Source organism: Bombus affinis, chromosome 3 (assembly GCF_024516045.1).
Source record: "Bombus affinis isolate iyBomAffi1 chromosome 3, iyBomAffi1.2, whole genome shotgun sequence".
NCBI lineage: Eukaryota > Metazoa > Arthropoda > Insecta > Hymenoptera > Apidae > Bombus > Bombus affinis.
Window position 1 is genome coordinate 13,904,720 of NC_066346.1, and position 20,036 is coordinate 13,924,755.

The window sequence follows — 20,036 nt, forward strand, 5'->3', positions numbered from 1 at the left end:
AAGCAAACGCGATTCCTTAAGCCACGATGTTCAGGGATTTTATAATCTTTCCGGTGACGTCTTCGACGTGGAATACCCAGAAGCTGAGAAATTGATTCTGTACGATGAAAAAGACGATGTCTCCACAGAATACAACGATACAATAGTGGAAGAATTATCGATCGACGTAAATCCTGTTGAGAAATGCTCAGTTGGTATGACCGCTAGTTACTAAAAGGTTACTAGGGTTATGTTGGTACGACACCTAACGACGCTCTTTTGTCATAGGAGTCGACCACGCCTTAATTGCTAAGACGCATTGGGAGAGTTTAGACGTTTGCTGTGTGATTTGGTGTTTTGTATAAGAGAGAAAATAAAAGGTGTGCTAACCAATCCGAGTGGATCCGAGATTGATTATCAATCCCAACCTATATAAAATAACAAATCCCGAGGAAATTGGATACTTCTCTGGTCCTAAATGGCAAAGGAACAGATTATCAAGTAAGTCAAATATTTTTCCAAATGCCATTCTTGTACAATCGTTGCTTTTCTACTTACCACGTACAATATAGCGGTTAATAAATTAACGAATCATCGAATATTACTGAAAGAAAGAAATTGTACTGATATTCCAATCTATCGTGTACAAAAGTAATAATAACAGCATGTAATATAAGAATAGCTTATCTTCAGCCTTAAAAGGAACTCGGTTTACAATTATTCTCCCTATTGCGTTCCACTCTCGCTTGATCTTCTACACGTTCATCTATATTTCGCTGTTTTTAATTTATTTTATTATTCCCTGTCTATTACACATATGTATATTGTCCATTGCACGAATCTTTATCTATCTTGCCTAATTTAATGTAAAAAAATAGAAAAATAGACAAATTTGCTGGAGGAATACGTTTACCAAAATTTGTCAAGAATTTTAAAGAAATTTGCAGGATGAAATTCACGGTGATACCGAATTGATATTTTTGAAATTATACTTTTGAAATAATTATTTATATCATAATAATTATTCCACGAATACTTGCTCGTAGATATTAATTTATGCTTTTAATAATCATGCGTTTAAGCTATCAAGTCGAGTCGAGTAGACTTTCTAATTTCGTGGAAGATAAGTCGATTTCTAAGATAAGTCATTTCATAGAGAAAAGACCAGCTGCTAAGGATTCGCCGCCACGATGGCTAGAGCTTGGAATAGCTGCTGATTACTCCGTTTTCGTGGAATTCGAGTACAGCAATATATCTTGGCTCTTTTAAACATCGTAAGTAATACCAAACGAAATTCTGTTATTATACTTAGATATAGAATACCTCCTCCTACATATGTACGCAAGCAACCGGGAAACATAGGGCAGAGTTATGCGTATCTCTGTATTTTCAAGGTACGCTACTTGCTTTCAAACATCTCGATCGTATATTCGGATGGAAGCTCTGTATTTTCTGTTTACACTGTTCAAAGCTTACACGTATCTTTTAAAAAGTTCAGCGAATAATTTATCCGTAATGGAATTTTGTAATCGATTAATTTCAGCCATTCGGTAATTGGTTTTCCAATGCTGTTGAGATTAATAACGTACATTTCCTAAGATAAATATAACGAATAAAATTAATTTTTTAGGAAAATTATATAAGATACGATGTATTTACGAGAGTTTTGAATAATAATTTATTTGTAAGGCTGTAATACTGTTTTAACGCCTGTTACATTTTCGTACGTATTTTAATCCTAGGTCAGTGCAATTTACATGGACCCATCGCTCGAATCCAACATGATTCTAGTGATCGTACGAATGATTTTATACGCGGAAAAACGAGACGTTATGGTAAGCGATTTCCATTAAATTAAATCATTTAACTAAAGTAGTAACTATCTGAGATACGCATATGCGAGTGTCAATTATTTTATTTTCTACTTATCTGTACAGTGTATGGTATATAAATTATATAGGTCAAAATATCTGCGCATGACGTTTTAGATCGATAAAATGCAACGAGTTCCATTTTGTTAAATTGGACAACCGTGAACGATCCCTTGGAAACAAATTTCCAAACAAACAATTTTCACGGATCATTGACAAACCTCGCATTTATCGTGTATCCGAAATATCTGTATAATCGACTATTAAACCTTTTTCATCTCTTAAGAATCTTAATTTAATGTTATAGACCTATGATAATATCATTGATATACGACACTTGCGATTCCTTTTACTTTTCTTTTTCTGCTATTCTTCTCTGCTGTTGAATCAACATTTCAACATTTTTCAGGAAGATTAAAATACTAATAGCGTTACAAGTTACATTTGATTACAATCAACAACACGATTACATGCACATATATTTATTATCATTGACGAATATTTTATATCACGGCCCTAACACTAAAACACCTAAACACTCAACGTGTTGAAGAATTAAATTTGAGATTTAAAGTGCCACAATTTCAATGACTATATCTACTTTCATGCGAGTACCGATTTAGTTTACCAGAAAATTACAAATATGTATCATTTTAATATGAATATAAATAGAAGCATCTGTTTCTCCCTTTTTTTTTTTTTTTTTTTTTTTTAAATATGTTGATCGCAACGCGATTTTTATACTTATTTTGACTTGGATAGATAGATTAAAGCGTACCATACCAAGACATTTCATTCTTGCAAAATATTATAGTCTATTTGCGTACGTGCTCATAATCTTGGCTGATAACCGCCATTCGCTATATACATCGTTGGTATCGACGTCAAAGGATTAACACAGACAAATACAAAATCCATACAATCCCATTTGATTGATTTTAGATCTTGCATCAAACAGATCTCTATATAAAAAGATAATTTCTGATTCTAAACATTTGTATTACGTTCATCTAATTATTAGGATATTAGATATATTATAAAGGAAGATATTATGTATTAAATAATCTGCCTCTTCTTCCGCTTTGAAATCCTCTACAAACGCCATTTATAGTCGTTCAACTTTTCAGCTCACAGAAAAAAACATTACGCGTATTCCTAGCAATCGCCCAAAGACTCGAACGTGTGCTTCGATAAAGCTCGCTTAACTTTCATCGACACGTCGATAACTTTGCGGTCCAAGATGTTATTACGCCCTAGAATCCCTAACATAATTTTAGAACCAGAATTTCTGTGCAAAACAATTCCATCGCTTTGTCACGCTTAACGGCTCAATCATCGAAACATGTATCATTTTTTTTTTTATTTTTATTTATTAGAATATTTACAATCAATTCTCGTTGAGAATTTTCAGTAACTTAATTTGGCGTGATACAATGACATGGATTATAATAGCTTTATATTGTTGGTTCTAGTAGGACTAAGGATTTAATCTAGTGGGTATTTTCTTTTTAGTCTGCGGATCTGGTCCGTCGTGTCCAGTAGTTGGGTGACTAGTGGGTTGTGGTGGTTGTTGACTCTTGTGTTATATCTGCTTCTGGACTTGTGTATTTCATCTTTGACTGTAGGTATCTTGAGGTCCCGGTGGATTGTTTCGTTGGTAACATACCAGGGTGCATTTAATAGGGATCTTAGCGTTTTCGATTGGAAGCGTTGGAGTATTTCAATGTTGGAGTTACTTGCTGTTCCCCATAGTTGGATTCCGTAGGTCCAGACAGGTTTTATTACGGCCTCGTAGAGGGTTATTTTGTTCTGTATGTTTAGTTTGGAGCGTCGGCCCGTGAGCCAATAGAATTTTCTTAGTTTTTCCTTTAGTTGCTTTGTTTTTTCGGAGATATGTTTTTTCCAAGTTAGTCTCCTGTCCAGGGTCATGCCCAGGTATCTTACGGAGTCCTTGCTTGGGATTATTGCGTTGTTAATGGTGACCTGGGGGCAGGTTTGTTTTCGGAGCGTGAAGGTTACACGGGAGGATTTTTTTTCGCTTATTTTAAAACCCCATTTTTGGAACCACTTTTCCATGGAGTCGAGACTTCGCTGGAGAGTGGATGAGGCAATTGCCGGGTCTGCGTGGGTAGCTAATAGTGCTGTGTCGTCGGCAAATGTTGCTATTGTTACCTCGTTTGATATGGGTAAGTCGGCAGTGTAGATGGAGAACAGTAGGGGTCCGAGGACACTACCTTGTGGTATGCCGGATTCTATTGGGAATGTTGCGGAAGTGGCATCTAGACATTTAATTATGAATTGTCTGTTGGTTAGGTAGGATTTTAAGATGGAGTAGTATGGGTGGGGTAGGATTTTTTTAAGCTTGTAGAGTAGCCCTTCATGCCATACTTTATCGAATGCCTGTTGGATGTCTAGGAATGCGGCTGAGCAGTATTTTTTCTTTTCAAGGGTTTGGCTGATCATGTGGGTTATGCGGTGGATTTGCTCTACTGTTGAGTGTTGTTTTCGGAAGCCGAATTGGTGATCTGGGAGAGTTTTCAATTCTTCTAGGAGTGGAAGGAGACGATTCGTGAGCATCCTCTCGAATAGTTTAGACAGGGTAGGTAAGAGACTGATTGGGCGATAGGAGCTGGCTTCATATATTGGTTTACAGGGTTTGGGGATGAGGGTGATTAGTGAGATTTTCCACGCCTTGGGAAAGTGTTCAAGGCGGAGGATGGCGTTAAAGATTGATGCGATGAGTGCGATCCCTTTTATGGGGAGTTCCTTGATTGCTTTATTTCCTATTAGGTCGTGACCTGCTGCTTTCTTGGGGTTTAGGCGACTGATTGCTTCTATGATCTCTGCAGAAGTGAAGGGTTCAATAGGAGGGGACATTTGGAAGGGAGCGTGCAGGTATTCGGTGACGTCCGCTGCAGCTATGGAGGAATGGGGTTGGAATACTTCAGTCAAGTGTTTGGCAAATAGGTTGGCTTTTTCTATAGGGCTACGCGCCCATCCACTCTGCGGACGGCGGATTGGAGGTATTATTTGTGGGGGGCGCGTGAGTTTCCTGGAGGCTTCCCATAGTGAGTAGTTAGAGTCGGCTGTGGGGCACAGGCTGGCGAGATATTTGTGAAAACGGTCATTATTGTAGTTTTTTATGGTTTTGGATAGTTTTCTAGTTGCGTTGTTTAGTTTGCGTTTGTCCTCCGGTGTTCTATGGGTCTGTCATATCCTTCTTAGTCTACGTTTTTCTGCTATTTTTTTTAATATGTACTGGAGGTATTCGTGATTGCTGATGGACGTTTTTGCCGGTGTGGAGACGCGGATAGCGTTTATTATGCTCGCATTTAGGTATTCCGTGGCTGCTTCGATTCCTTCATTGGTTTTTAGTGAGGTTGAAGCTGAAGTTGAGTGGGTAAAGACTTCTCTAAAGAGCTGCCAGTTGGTGTGTTGGTTATGAATGGAGCCATTAGGTGTATTCTCGATGATAGTTGAACTGACTACTATCACGGGGGAATGATCAGAGGAGAGATCAGCCGAGGAATTGATTTGGACGTGTCTTGACGAGATATTTTTAGTTATGAAGAAATCAAGGAGATCGGGTATTTTGTTTGTGTCGGTGGGCCAGTGTGTGGGTTCGTATGTGGTAAGGTAGTTGAGGTTATTGGTTATTATGCTGTTGAGGAGGTTTTTACCTCTTAGTGTAACCAGTCTGCTGCCCCATTGGGTGTGTTTGGCGTTGTAGTCTCCTCCGGCTATGAATCTATTGCCCAGGGTGTCCAGGAAGTTGTCGAAGTCTTCTTTGGCGATGGAGTGTCTGGGAGGGCAGTATACAGCTGAAGTGGTGATTGTACCATGACAGTCTTCTATTGCTACGTTTGTTGCTTGGAGGTAGTCTTTCTGGAATGGTGGAAGTTCGTAGTGCTTGATGTTTGATTTGATTATGATTCCGGTGCCGCCGTGGGCCTTTCCGCTGGGGTGTTGTGTGTGGTAGAAGTTGTAGCCGTGTATTTTGAGGTAGTTTTTGTCGGTGAAGTGGGTTTCGGATATGAGCATCACATCGATTTGCTGTTGTTTTAAGAATAGTCCTAGTTCAAATTTGTGCTGAGCTAGACCGTTGGCGTTCCACAGAGCTATTCGCATTGGTTTTATTTTGCTTCTGTGCGTATGAATTTGTCCATGAAGAGTGTGAGTAGTGACAGCAAGTTGTTAATTTGCTCAGTTTGCTTCTCGATAAGTTTTTCGAGTCTGGTAAAGTTGTCTGTGTTTTGTGTGGTGGGAATTCTATTTTCTGTGTGTACAATGTGTGTTTTCGAGTTGTTTACGTTTCCTTGCTTTGCCTGCGCATAGGATACTGTTGGTGTAGTGAGTTTTTGGGGTTTAGGTTCTTGTATGGTTATGTCCTTGGGTCTCAGTTTTGGATACACTATATTATGTAGTGTTTGTAGGCTGAGCATCCTTTGTAGTTCGCAGGATGCTCTCCTTGACAGTGGATACACTTGGCGGGGGTTTCCGGGGAGTTAGTGCATTGGTCAGTGGGGTGATTACCTGCACATTTTACGCACCGGAAGTTATGATTGCAGTATTTCTGCGTGTGGCCGTACCTTTGACACCTTTTGCATTGTATTATTTCTTTCTTTACAAGAGGTGGCTCGAACTTAACTATGGAGTTCATCAGCCGATTGACGTTGAAGATTTCTTTGTTGTTTGTTTTTTGTTTTAAGTCTATAAAAAATAAGGATAGTGGGTTTTTTGTGATTCTATGCCTAATGTTGCTGATGTTAGTTACTTCGTGGCCGTGATTTAACAGTTCGCACTTTAGTTCGTCTAGATCGACTGAGTGGTGGATGTTGCGTAGCACCACTCGAAATGGTCTTTCTTGTTTGAGCTGGTATGTGTGGAATTTAGCGTTTAACGTTTTTAATAGCTTAGTTAACTTTCTATAGGCGTCTGGGTGGTTCGGCAGTATTTTCACGTGGTTGTTGTTAATCTTTAACTTGTAGTCCTCTTTGCTGATGTCTTTTTCGATAGTCTTAATCATTGACTGTATGTCGATTACGTCGTTAATGAATATCAGTGGGGGAGGGGGAATTCTTTGAGTATGGAGATTATTTACCTTTTCGGTTGTAATCATGGAGTCTTCCGTGGACTCCAGTATTAAAAATCTATTGTAGGTGGTCACCTGGCTGGCTGATGGTTTAGTTTGACTCTTGTTTACATTTGTCTTGGTTGGTTCGAGCTTTCGTTTTTTCGTGTGATGGTCGTTTACCAGGATAGATGTGTTGCCCTCTTGCCACGGGGGAGGAAAAATGGCGGTGTTATAATTTAGCTCCGGGGAGCCTGTTGGGAATGATAGAGCCATCATCGAGCTAGTTAATTCAGTGTGAAAGAACTAGTCGAGAGGCTGTTAACCCCTGGCTAGGTTAGTTGGATTCGCTTTCGACAGATGGGCGTCACGTGAAGTTTTGTGAACTTCACAGGGCACTGGACACACGTCTGCACGTCTCGGCACTCACGAACGAACTGGATAATGTATGTGATAATGTATTTTTAGTGTATCCTGTTAGCTTAACAAAACATAACGTTGTTCAACGTTTGCATAATATATTTAAAGAAAAAGATTCGTACTTCTCCGGGCATTTTAGTGTTTTTCTTCCTTCCCATCCGATGTTCCTGCTATTTCATTTTCTGATGTGAGCGCCTCCAGTGAATTTATTTGTTTGGGTTTCTTCTGGGGGTTTCTGTCTCTATTTCTACATAATTCCACTGGGTGGAATCGGCCCGGGAAGTTCAGTGCTTCACAGATTGTGCACGGTTTTTTTTTTGAATGGTGGATTTACCTTTCTAACCATGTCTATCTTTCTTTCTTGTGTTTCTTTCCTTTTTCTCCAGTCTTCATATTCTCCCAAAATTCCTATTAGGTCATTTGTTGTCTGTATATTATCGCTTTCGATTTTGTCTTGGACTTCGATAGGTAATCCAATGACAATCAGGTGTATCCTCACCTCTTCATCCATTTCCCTTTTAACTTCCAATATTAGTCGTTCTTTCTCTATTGCATATTCTACGAACGAACCTGAAAGGTATTTAAAGTTGTAAGCATATCGTATTGCCGGCCAACCTTTATTCTTAAAGGCTTTGAGAAATGCTTCTTTCCAATCTTCCCAGTTGTGTCCTCCAGCCTTCAGTAGATTTGTTTGGTACCACCTGTTTGCTGTTTTTCCTAGGTACTTTCTCAAACCTTTGACTTTTCCTCATCGCTTTTCATTTTGTATTTTTTGCATTCCTCTTCATACTCTGATATCCAGTTTGTGGCTTTCTGAGTTCCTTCTAATAGTTCTATATTGTTGTTTATTTCAACTATTTCCCTCTTATCTCGTCTTTAAAGGGTCTCTAGAAGTTTTTCCATTTCCACGTTGAGTTCCTCGATTTCCGTCTTTGTTTTTCTCCACACACTCTCTCTAAACACATTCTCTACTCTAAACACACTAACAACTCTAAACACACACTCTCTCCACACACATTCTCTAAACACTCCACGATAGAGCAAATGTACAGGCTTATAAACGAAATAATAGTAGCACTAGAAAACAAGGAATACTGCACAGCCCTCTTTATAGACATAGGGAAAGCATTCGATAAAATTAACCATGAAAGTCTACTACAAACAATTAGGAAACAATTCCCGGAGCAAATACACCAATTAATAAAATCCTACCTAAGCAGCAGAACCTTCGTAATAAAAATCAAGGACACACATTCTCAAGTTAAAGACATCAAGGCCGGGGTACCACAAGGAAGCGTCCTAGGCCCAATACTATACACATTATACACGGCGAACATACCAACAACTACCAACAGCACAGTATTGACATTCGCGGACGACACAGCTATACTAGTCAGGCATACTAACCCAGAAACGGCAGTCAAAATACTACAAGAACATATCATAAAAATAGAAAATTGGCTACAAGAAAAACAAATAAAAGCGAACCCCAATAAATGCAACCATATTACATTCACGCTACGAAAAAAGATACCACCAAACATCCTATTGAACGGCACGCATATAACGCAAACAAAGCATGTCAAATACCTAGGACTCCACTTAGATACACAACTCACATGGAAACTACACATCAAATCAATAGTAGAAAAAATACAGAAAACAAGGAGACAAATGCATTGGCTAACAAGCCGAAAATCCAAACTAAACATAGAAAATAAATTAAAAATATATAAAACGATCATAAAACCAATTTGGACGTAAGGAATACCATTATGGGGGACGGCAGCAATGAGCCATATAAACAAAATAGAGGTAATACAGGCTAAAATCCTCAGAACAATAGTAAACGGATCTTGGTACGTCAGAAACGAAGATATACGAAGGGACCTGGGAATGCCAACGGTCAAGGAAGAAATTAGCAGATACTCCGAGAAATACAAATCAAGAATAGCAACACACCCAAACCGGCTAGCTGCGGAAACATACAAAACCATAAACATGGACAGAAGGCTAAAAAGGAAGCAACGCTTCCAGACCTTATAAAGGACATAACCTAACAAACACGAGGATGGTACCCCGCTGGGGGTAGCCACCAACATGCTAATTTAACCGTTAAAAAATTCCACCAAATGTCCAAATTGGACAAATTGTGAATTTTAATAAATAAATTAAAAAAAAAACTGTACGCGTTAACAAAATAGTTCCAACTTACTTGAAAATAGTTGCTTGATTCAAGCAACTGTACGCGTTAACAAAATAGTTTCAAGTAACTTGAAAATAGTTGCTTGATTCAGGTAACTTGACCAATCTGAATCATCATAAAAACTTGGAAGGATATTTCAAGCAAAATTACAGATTCACATTGGTAAAATAATAGGTTCACATTGACAAAATGGTTTCGAATTGCTTGAATTCAAATCGTTTGACGAAGCAACATGACTAATCTGAATAGTTTAATTGTCATCTTTATCCAAGACTCGCATAGTCAATCGAGCCATTCGGAAATCACATTGACCAACTCCAAAATTGAAAAGTAGAGAAAAGTAATTACAAGTATCGCAAGTGGTGAGACAATATGCGATAAAAATGAAAAGATGAGCGTGGCATTAAGCTCTAAGGAACTAGAGGTTTTGTGAGAATCAATCGTGTACTTGGACGATGAAATTGCGAAATTGTGAGATTGTCCAAAGATGAAGTTGGTCAATTTGACTTTCGCCAGGCTCGATCGTCACTACGACAGTTCTCGCGTATCGAAACTATCTTGATGTTTGTGTCGACAGGTGAGACGAATGAGCGATCGTGGCAGAGAAGGATCAGGACATTCGGTCGTTACGATGGAAACAGAGTTACCGACTTTGTTTGGCCGTCGCGAATCAGTCGCCTGTTTTCCTTTTGGAGGCGTGACGAGAATATTACCAAATCGTCGAGAGCCAGCGTCCAGAATGTCCGCACCACCGAGCGGTAGAGGAAATACGCACTATCTTCGGTTGGACGTTATGGACGACATTGCATACCTAAGAGCGAGGGAGGTAAGGATCTTTCGTTTATTCTTTTTCACTTTCTACCGTAATAGATCAGCCACAGATAATCCATTTCGACGAATAGTTTCTTTCGAGCGACGTGGAAACCGTCGAAAAGAAAGATTTAGGATATTGCAGCCGTTCGCCGATAAGGAGCGCCATTTACGCCGAAGGAGATCCGATCTCTTAGAACGTTCATAGAGTCGCCTGTCTACCGTATTGGGTCTGCCTCCCTGCTATTCCTTTGTCTATATGCTGTCGATGGCTTCAGCGCTTGAGAAAGCTAAAAAGACCAGATGTGGAGTTTTCCTAGAAGTGGTGAGCACTTCAACAAAAATAAACGAAAGATCCTTACCTCCCTCGCTCTTAGGTATGCGATGTCGTCCATAATGTCCAACCGAAGATAGTGCGTATTTCTTCTACCGCTCGGTGGTGCGGACATTCTGGACGCTGGCTCTCGACGATTTGGTAATATTCTTGTCACGCCTCCAAAAGGAAAACAGGCGACTGATTCGCGACGGCCAAATAAAGTCGGTAACACTGATTCCATCGTAACGACCGAATGTCCTGATCCTTCTCCGCCACGATCGCTCATTCGTCTCACCTGTCGACACAAACATCAAGATAGTTTCGATACGCGAGAACTGTCGTAGTGACGATCGAGCCTGGCGAAAGTCAAATTGACCAACTTCATCTTTGGACAATCTCACAATTTCGCAATTTCATCGTCCAAGTACACGATTGATTCTCACAAAACCTCTAGTTCCTTAGAGCTTAATGCCACGCTCATCTTTTCATTTTTATCGCATATTGTCTCACCACTTGCGATACTTGTAATTACTTTTCTCTACTTTTCAATTTTGGAGTTGGTCAATGTGATTTCCGAATGGCTCGATTGACTATGCGAGTCTTGGATAAAGATGACAATTAAACTATTCAGATTAGTCATGTTGCTTCGTCAAACGATTTGAATTCAAGCAATTCGAAACCATTTTGTCAATGTGAACCTATTATTTTACCAATGTGAATCTGTAATTTTGCTTGAAATATCCTTCCAAGTTTTTATGATGATTCAGATTGGTCAAGTTACCTGAATCAAGCAACTATTTTCAAGTTACTTGAAACTATTTTGTTAACGCGTACAGTTGCTTGAATCAAGCAACTACTTTCAAGTAAGTTGGAACTATTTTGTTAACGCGTACAGTTTTTTTTTTAATTTATTTATTAAAATTCACAATTTGTCCAATTTGGACATTTGGTGGAATTTTTTAACGGTTAAATTAGCATGTTGGTGGCTACCCCCAGCGGGGTACCATCCTCGTGTTTGTTAGGTTATGTCCTTTATAAGGTCTGGAAGCGTTGCTTCCTTTTTAGCCTTCTGTCCATGTTTATGGTTTTGTATGTTTCCGCAGCTAGCCGGTTTGGGTGTGTTGCTATTCTTGATTTGTATTTCTCGGAGTATCTGCTAATTTCTTCCTTGACCGTTGGCATTCCCAGGTCCCTTCGTATATCTTCGTTTCTGACGTACCAAGATCCGTTTACTATTGTTCTGAGGATTTTAGCCTGTATTACCTCTATTTTGTTTATATGGCTCATTGCTGCCGTCCCCCATAATGGTATTCCTTACGTCCAAATTGGTTTTATGATCGTTTTATATATTTTTAATTTATTTTCTATGTTTAGTTTGGATTTTCGGCTTGTTAGCCAATGCATTTGTCTCCTTGTTTTCTGTATTTTTTCTACTATTGATTTGATGTGTAGTTTCCATGTGAGTTGTGTATCTAAGTGGAGTCCTAGGTATTTGACATGCTTTGTTTGCGTTATATGCGTGCCGTTCAATAGGATGTTTGGTGGTATCTTTTTTCGTAGCGTGAATGTAATATGGTTGCATTTATTGGGGTTCGCTTTTATTTGTTTTTCTTGTAGCCAATTTTCTATTTTTATGATATGTTCTTGTAGTATTTTGACTGCCGTTTCTGGGTTAGTATGCCTGACTAGTATAGCTGTGTCGTCCGCGAATGTCAATACTGTGCTGTTGGTAGTTGTTGGTATGTTCGCCGTGTATAATGTGTATAGTATTGGGCCTAGGACGCTTCCTTGTGGTACCCCGGCCTTGATGTCTTTAACTTGAGAATGTGTGTCCTTGATTTTTATTACGAAGGTTCTGCTGCTTAGGTAGGATTTTATTAATTGGTGTATTTGCTCCGGGAATTGTTTCCTAATTGTTTGTAGTAGACTTTCATGGTTAATTTTATCGAATGCTTTCCCTATGTCTATAAAGAGGGCTGTGCAGTATTCCTTGTTTTCTAGTGCTACTATTATTTCGTTTATAAGCCTGTACATTTGCTCTATCGTGGAGTGTTTGTTTCCGAAACCAAAGTTCCCAGTTGTGTCCTCCAGCTTTCAGTAGATTTGTTTGGTACCTCCTTTTTGCTGTTTTTCCTAGGTACTTTCTCAAACCTTTGACTTTTTCCTCATCGCTTTTTATTTTGTATTTTTTGCATTCCTCTTCATACTCTGATATCCAGTTTGTAGCTTTCTCAGTTCCTTCAAATCCAAACCCAAACAAATAAATTCACTGGAGGCGCTCACATCAGAAAATGAAATAGCAGGAACATCGGATGGGAAGGAAGAAAAACACTAAAATTCCCGGAGAAGTACGAACCATTGATAAAACTGCGAGTTAAAGTCAACGATCAAAAAGAGATTAAAGATGTCTACGGGAGCGAATGCAAGTTTTATCGATCAAAAGATCATTGATCAGATAAAAGAAGACAAGAGCATGTTCAAAACCATCAATGGGGAAGACTTCACGAGTAGCGGGGCAAGACTAAAAATGAGGATAAACAAGATAGAGAAAGAGATAGATGTGTATATAGTACGCAATAATAACTTCACATATGATCTCATCTTAGGGCTGGACGCCATAAGGGAATTCAAACTAAGACAAGACGAGAATTTGAGGGTTAGCCAAAAAGTAGACGACAAAGAGGAAGTAATATTTAATAGAAAAGAAGAAAGAAGAAATAACCAGAGAAGAAAGGTAAACGTTACCGAACACAAGGAGACGGGTAAGCCTATGGACAACCTAGAACACCTAAATAACCTACAAAAAATAGAGGTAAGCCAACTTATAGAGAGATGTATTTGCTAAACACAATGTGGGAACCAGGAAATCACAAGAAGCTTCTATTAAGCTAATCGAAAATAAATACATATCAAAGAAACCATACAGATGTAGCATTCCAGATCAGAGAGAAATAGAATTCCAGATTACGAAACTACTAGAACACGATCTCATAGAGGAATCAAGTTCACCATTTGCAGCACCAGTGACACTAGCCTTTAAAAAAGAGTCGAATCGTAGAGATAGACTATGTATTGATTTCAGAGAGATAAACAAAATTGTAGTTCCGGAACCACAACCATTCCCAAGAATTGAAGATATCATAGTCAAAGCGGGAAATTGCCATTTCTTCTCAACGTTTGACATTAATTCGGCGTTCTGGTCAAAGAGGCGATTCAGTACTGGCAGCATTGGTTAATCGGTAGATACTTCACTCTCCTTTCAGACCATAAACCGTTGGAATCAATGAGAATCAAAGCAAGAACCGATGAAACTTTAGGAGACCTGATGCACTACTTATCGCAGTACGACTTCAAAATCATCTACTCACCAGGAAAACACAACATAGAGGCAGTCGCACTATCCAGGAACCCCGTCTTAGAAAGTTTTGAGAACGAAGAAGAGGTTTTGAAAGTAGCGAATATTATAAAAAAACAAGACATAATCCGAGATCAGAAAGAAAACAGAGAAGATATTAAAAATACGAAAGACCTTATAAAAAAATCAGAGATTTTTTTTTAAAATATTAAAGGACGCCAACGTATATTCGTCTCACAAGAGTTTAGTTTAGGCGAGCATATCATAAAGACGGTGCATGATTTCTTTGGCCATGTTGGAAGGAATCACATATTGAAAAAAATCCGACCCTTTTATTATTTCAAAAATATGGACCGAATTGTCGACAAATTCTGCAAACAATGCGAAACCTGCATTAGGAATAAAAGCAGAACGAGAAGACCGATCGGGCTTATGTGGAGACTAGGACCAGCGAGGAAACCGTTTGAAATAATGTCATTCGATACGGTCCGAGGTTTTTCCAACAACAACTCACCAAAGAAGTATATGCATATACTCATAAATCACTTTTCAAGGGCTGTTTTTATGTCCACATCGAAAACACAACGCGCGGAAGATATCATAAAACTTATAAACTCGACAGGAGAAACTGACTCCATAAAAATTATCCTTGCAGACCGATACCCAGCGATGACATCCAAGGAAATTCAAGAGTACGCGAGAGAGAAAAACATTAAATTAATTTTCACCTCGACAGACTGTCCATCCTCCAATGGACTAAACGAGAGGGTAAATCAAACATTAGTAAACAGAATCAGATGCAAGATCAATTCGAAAAAAAAAAAGAAACTGGACAAAGATCGCAGAAAAAAGCGTAGAAGAATACAATCACACCAGACACAGTGTAACGGGATTTGCCCCAAATCACTTACTGTATGGGAAAATGATCGAAATCATCCCTAAGGGAATAACAGAGAAGAAGATAAACTTAAAAAGAGACAGAGAAGAAGCATTTAAAAACTCAGCAAGAAATTTCGAAATCAACAAACAAAAATATGACAAAAAAAGACGAGAACACGAGTTTAAAATTGGTGATACGGTCTTCACCCACAACGGAAACAGAATGAATAGAAATAAGCTGGAAGAAATTAGGAAAGGACCTTTCAAAATTTTGAGAAAGATTTCAAACTCTATATATGAAGTGGATAACGGTAACCGGAGATCTGAAGGGAATTTCTTCAAACTGGCCCGGAAAAACGACCGAACAGAAAGGAAGTCGATCGAAGAGCTTCCGTTCCAACAGCTTCGACGTGTCGACATTGCACGGAGCTAAAAGTAAGCTTAGCGGATCCTCGAAAGCCGCTATTTCGACCTTTATGGCACCGTCGAATTGGTTCACGAAGAGACACCAACCGATGTCGAAGAAGCCGGAAGATTTAGTAACGGCCAGTTTAAGTCTCAAGTTCGATAAATCGAAGGTAGTGAAGGCGGTGAAGGAAACGTTGGGTAAAAAGTCCCCTAATAGCGAGGTCAAACACAAAGTCGTATGGGACAACACTAGTGGAACCAAAGTGGACGCTCAGGTAAGTTGTATTTCTCGTTACGATATCGTTTCTTGTTTAAGAGCCATCGTAGGTGAAAGGGGGAATGAAAAAGAAAATCGTAAATCGTAAAATCTCTTCCAGAGAATGCACTTTATCGTAAAAATTAATAAAGTCAACAACAACGTGAAATTAAATAATTGTTGTTTGATATTCTGTATTATCGATATAGGTGAAACGTGGAGAAGATAATTTGCAATCATTGCGGACAATATCGCAGTGACATTATTATCAATCGGTAATATTAAAGATAAAATTCATATGGGATGAAAACAGAGCGTCAAAAGTGGTTATTTTTCGATCTTCTTGCGAAGGGAAAATTCCTGCAAAATGTTTAAGAACGGCTCTCAACAAGGAATAAAAAATGTTATTACAGTTCCATTTTCGTGTTCGTTTTTTTCTACATGATCCATGTGAAATAATTCTTCAGATACTCTGCTGGTAAATGAATCGACGTTTGTAATAGAGGAAATATGAAGTACAGCGAGATCGTTGTTGGCTATTGTTCTACACCGATATCGACAAAATAATTCTTCGACAACTCTATTGATAAATCAATTGTAGTTTGAAATCAAACGAATCTGAAGTACCATCAGTTTGTTGCTACGAGAACAATAGCCACCAACGATCTCGCAGTAATTCGGATTCGTTCGATTTTAAACTTCAATTGTTTTATCGACAGAATCTCTGAATAATTATTTTGCTGGTAAATTCTGCTGGTATATCGATTAGAGTTTGGAATCGAGCAAATACGAAGTACAAGATGGCTATTGTTCTCACGTAGCAACAGTCTGATAGTATTTCAGATTCGCTTGATTTCAAACTTAGTTCCCTTGGTTTAATTACTGATTTATCAGCTGGATCAAAATTTAAAGAAAATGAAGATCAAGTGTAGCGCGTAAGTTTGACCTCTGCTTAATTTTTTCATCTCTACACTCATCTTTTTCAACTTCCATGTCACATTTCGTATAAATGCTAATAATTCTTTGTTTTTTTTTTTTGATAAATTCTCTTAAACGTCGCACAAGAATTTTTCGTTCGCGAGGAGGTGCAAAAATGGCCACTTTTTGACTTAGGTCAAAATTTGCAAATTTGGGGTTAGCCCCAACTTAACCACACTTTTAATCCAACATGAATTTTATTTTAATATTACTGACCTCTGATGGTGGATCTGCGATACTGTACTTAATGATTGTAAACTATCTTATCGAGACTTCTCATCTATATTAATAATATAGGAATGTTAAATATTATTTTGAATATTAGGAATATTAAATAACAGTTAAATACTTTTAACTGTTTATAATAATTTACTATTACGTATTTTAACGCGAAATCTCGTTTCATAAAAATTTTCATTCAAATACGTAAATACATAATATTCATAAATTTATAAGAACAATTTTGTCCGTAGGTATTTGGTAGCGCAATTGAGAAGATGTTAACGGCGGAAAAGGGAAACGATACGGGGGCTTCCGGGTCGAGCGGAAAGCCCTCGGTATCTCCGAACAAACCAATGTCAGGCAAAGTGACAAATTGGTTTTCAAATACCAAGAATCAAAATCGGAATCAGACGGAATCCAGCGAACCGTCTCTCTGTTCTTCCCTAAAGGACCTATTCAAGAAGTAATGGGGAAGAACAAATGCTAATAAATGTTAAGTGTCTCTAGTTTAATTAACACTTCTTTATCTTTATCTTTATTAACACTTATTTATTTAAGAATTTATTCAGAGATTAACACGACCTAATAGATGACTGACAATCTGGTGTAATTCAAATTAACGAGCTATACTTTCCTTGTATTTTCTTATTGCTATACCTCTACAATATTCTTTTATCGTATCTGTCGATTTTAATCTCACACAAATATCTAATAAATGTGTATACAGTAGTTGACGAAAATATTAGATAGAAGATTTTTGCGAATATATATTATGTGTGTTAGTGTTTTTCTTCACTTCACTTCAATGTAACGAGACGTGTCTATCATGATTACACCGGTAAAAATTGAGACTAATTTGGAAATATATATATGGAAGCTAGAAGATGCTTATTGCAGACGTACACATAGCAAAAAACTAATGTACAATGTAAAGAGTATTTTTAAACATATGATTGATTAGGGGTAAAAATGCTCCTACTAAAAATATTGTGACTTATTTATACAATACATAATTAACTGTCCAAATACCGATGGTAATCAATAAGCATCTTATAATTCCTATTTACATTTGTTTCAAAAGCTTCTTTCGTTTCATAAGGAAATAATAGATGCACGACACTTTTTGTTTTATATTATTCTATCGATTTATGTATGATCTATTTTGTAGTAATAGAACAAAACGAAAGAAACTTTTGAGACAGCCTAATGCATCTTGAAATTCATGAAAAGCTTCAACAAAATATTCATGGAAAGTTTCTGTAAGCGTCCGAGTACTTTCGTGAGCCGTTATATGTATAATAATTCGTTACAATGTTAGTGATAGCTTGGAAAGTGAACTATTTTTATTATACATCTTTTTACTTTCCATATTACGCTCATAGATACTCTAAAACGCCGCGATACTAACTCTTATCTATCATGTTTACGAATGCCTATAATTTGTGAAACCGCTTCTGATTTTACGGAAATTTTGCAGTTGCTTGATGAATGAAACAGATTTGTTAAGAGAATCACATGTTATAGATACCTGAACTGTGATTTATTTAATATATCTTTTCTGATTTGTTATCCTGCAACATTTCCATGTTTTACGAAGCTTTAAATTAAATTTCACAAGTTTATTTTCCTTAAGCTAAAGACGATGCTGGTGAAATATTTATTTCTGAAGTAAAAAGTAAAAATATAGCTTACATATTGCTTGTATTTAATCATGTATTACGATTAATCCTGTTGCGATACTCGTATATTTCAGTTAGGCTCTGGTTTTAGTAAACAAGAAAGATTTATAATATCTTAAGAGGATGTTTAGCATGAAATCATGCTAATAAGAAGTTTTTCATGTTTTTCTTCAGGCTTAAAATATTTTTTAATGTTGTGAAAAAATTGGGTTGAAAATGAATAAAAGGGTGCAACAGGGTATTTAAACAAACTAATGTCTCTTATATGAATAAGTCGAGTGATATGCTGTAAATTATTTTCACAAAAAGACACCCATTTTTATTATTGTTTTCTAAACAAAATTCAATAATAATAGGAAGTTTCTTTAACTAACATTTAGTTATCGATCCTATTTTTATTGAAGTTTAACAATACTGTTCAATGTTAATAATTATTAATTTATAAGTGAAGGGTAATTCCAACGAAGAAAGATATCATTTGCAAACAAATAGTTTCAGATGAAATCAGCATTGGTACTGTAAATTTAAGATATTATAAATCTAATATGTATTGTATCGCAAAGCGGGATTCATGATGAAAAATTAAATATAAAAGTCCATGAAATTTCGCAAATTTAAACATCTCAGTTGATACAGCTTTAATAAATGTGGACAAAAGTTTAGTCTATCTTTATATTTAAATAACGCATGATATTTAATTCTACAGTATAATTAAACAAAGATTCGAAGCTGAAAATTTCGAAATATAATTGAACAATATATCGTACAATAAATGTTATATGATGTTCTGTAAAGGAGAATTGCATTTTTATGAAGAGGATCAAAGATAAAAGAGATTTTTGTTGAACGATACGACCGTTTCGAAATTCCATTTTGATCTTGTGTATGTATAGTGTATCTCGTACAAAAGATATTACAACAAGCGTCCAGTCATAATGTGAAACATTAATCAAAATTTCTAATCTCGAGTGTTTCAAGCCCCAGAACTCATCTTAATAAATATAAGAAGGACAGATTAAATTCAATCTTATTTTTCTAATTTTCTCGTTAATAATTAAATATGAGCATCAATCAATCAATAGTTCATAATGCACGGTATAATGCGTGTATAACATTCATCTGATTTCAATTAACTTACGTTTAAGCAAAATAATTATTCGAACTAGTTTATCATTCACATTATTACACATTTTAATTGTATATATATCTAGTACAACATAGAAAGGATGTTTTAGGATTATGAGTATTCCTTTAATTTTTAAGAAGAACAATAAGTATGCATAGTATTTCTTTTATCTCATATTCTAATTTCACCACATTGAATTTTCTAAAGAAAGATGATCTATTTATTTTAGATAACGCAAATCCTTTATTTTAGATATGCAAAGTCAAATATATTTTTGTCAATAAAGACACAAAAAATCTTAGATGTCTAAATGTCAGCTTTAAGAACAGTAGACTTGCCTGCCTTCAAACTTAAATGTCCTTTCCAGTAGTAAAACCTAAAATGACATTAACAACGGCAGTAATATTTACGCCTACAGATGGAGGATATTAGACTTCGATTAAAATACAAGTAGCTCAAT

The 20,036-nt window shown here is 36.9% G+C and overlaps 2 protein-coding genes across 4 annotated transcripts in view; both read left to right on the forward strand.

Moving 5' to 3' along the window:
• Window positions 1-370: 370 nt before the first annotated feature.
• Window positions 371-20,036, forward strand: part of LOC126914807 (A disintegrin and metalloproteinase with thrombospondin motifs 3-like) — a 434,443-nt gene continuing 414,777 nt past the window's right edge. The window contains exon 1 of the mRNA XM_050719231.1: window positions 371-480. The gene's annotated coding sequence lies outside the window, so the exon portion shown is untranslated. The remainder of the gene's footprint in view (window positions 481-20,036) is intronic.
• Window positions 14,287-17,804, forward strand: LOC126914760 (uncharacterized). 3 transcript variants are annotated; one of them, XM_050719165.1, is made up of 3 exons: window positions 14,287-14,985; window positions 15,395-15,590; window positions 17,023-17,804. In XM_050719165.1, the coding sequence occupies exons 1-3, from the start codon at window positions 14,951-14,953 to the stop codon at window positions 17,236-17,238; spliced, it is 447 nt and encodes a 148-aa protein (XP_050575122.1). In that variant the 5' UTR covers window positions 14,287-14,950; the 3' UTR covers window positions 17,239-17,804. The 3 variants fall into 3 exon arrangements, 2 of the variants coding, with proteins under 2 accessions (XP_050575122.1, XP_050575121.1); XR_007709794.1 differs by having other exon boundaries at window positions 14,287-16,506; XM_050719164.1 differs by having other exon boundaries at window positions 14,287-15,590.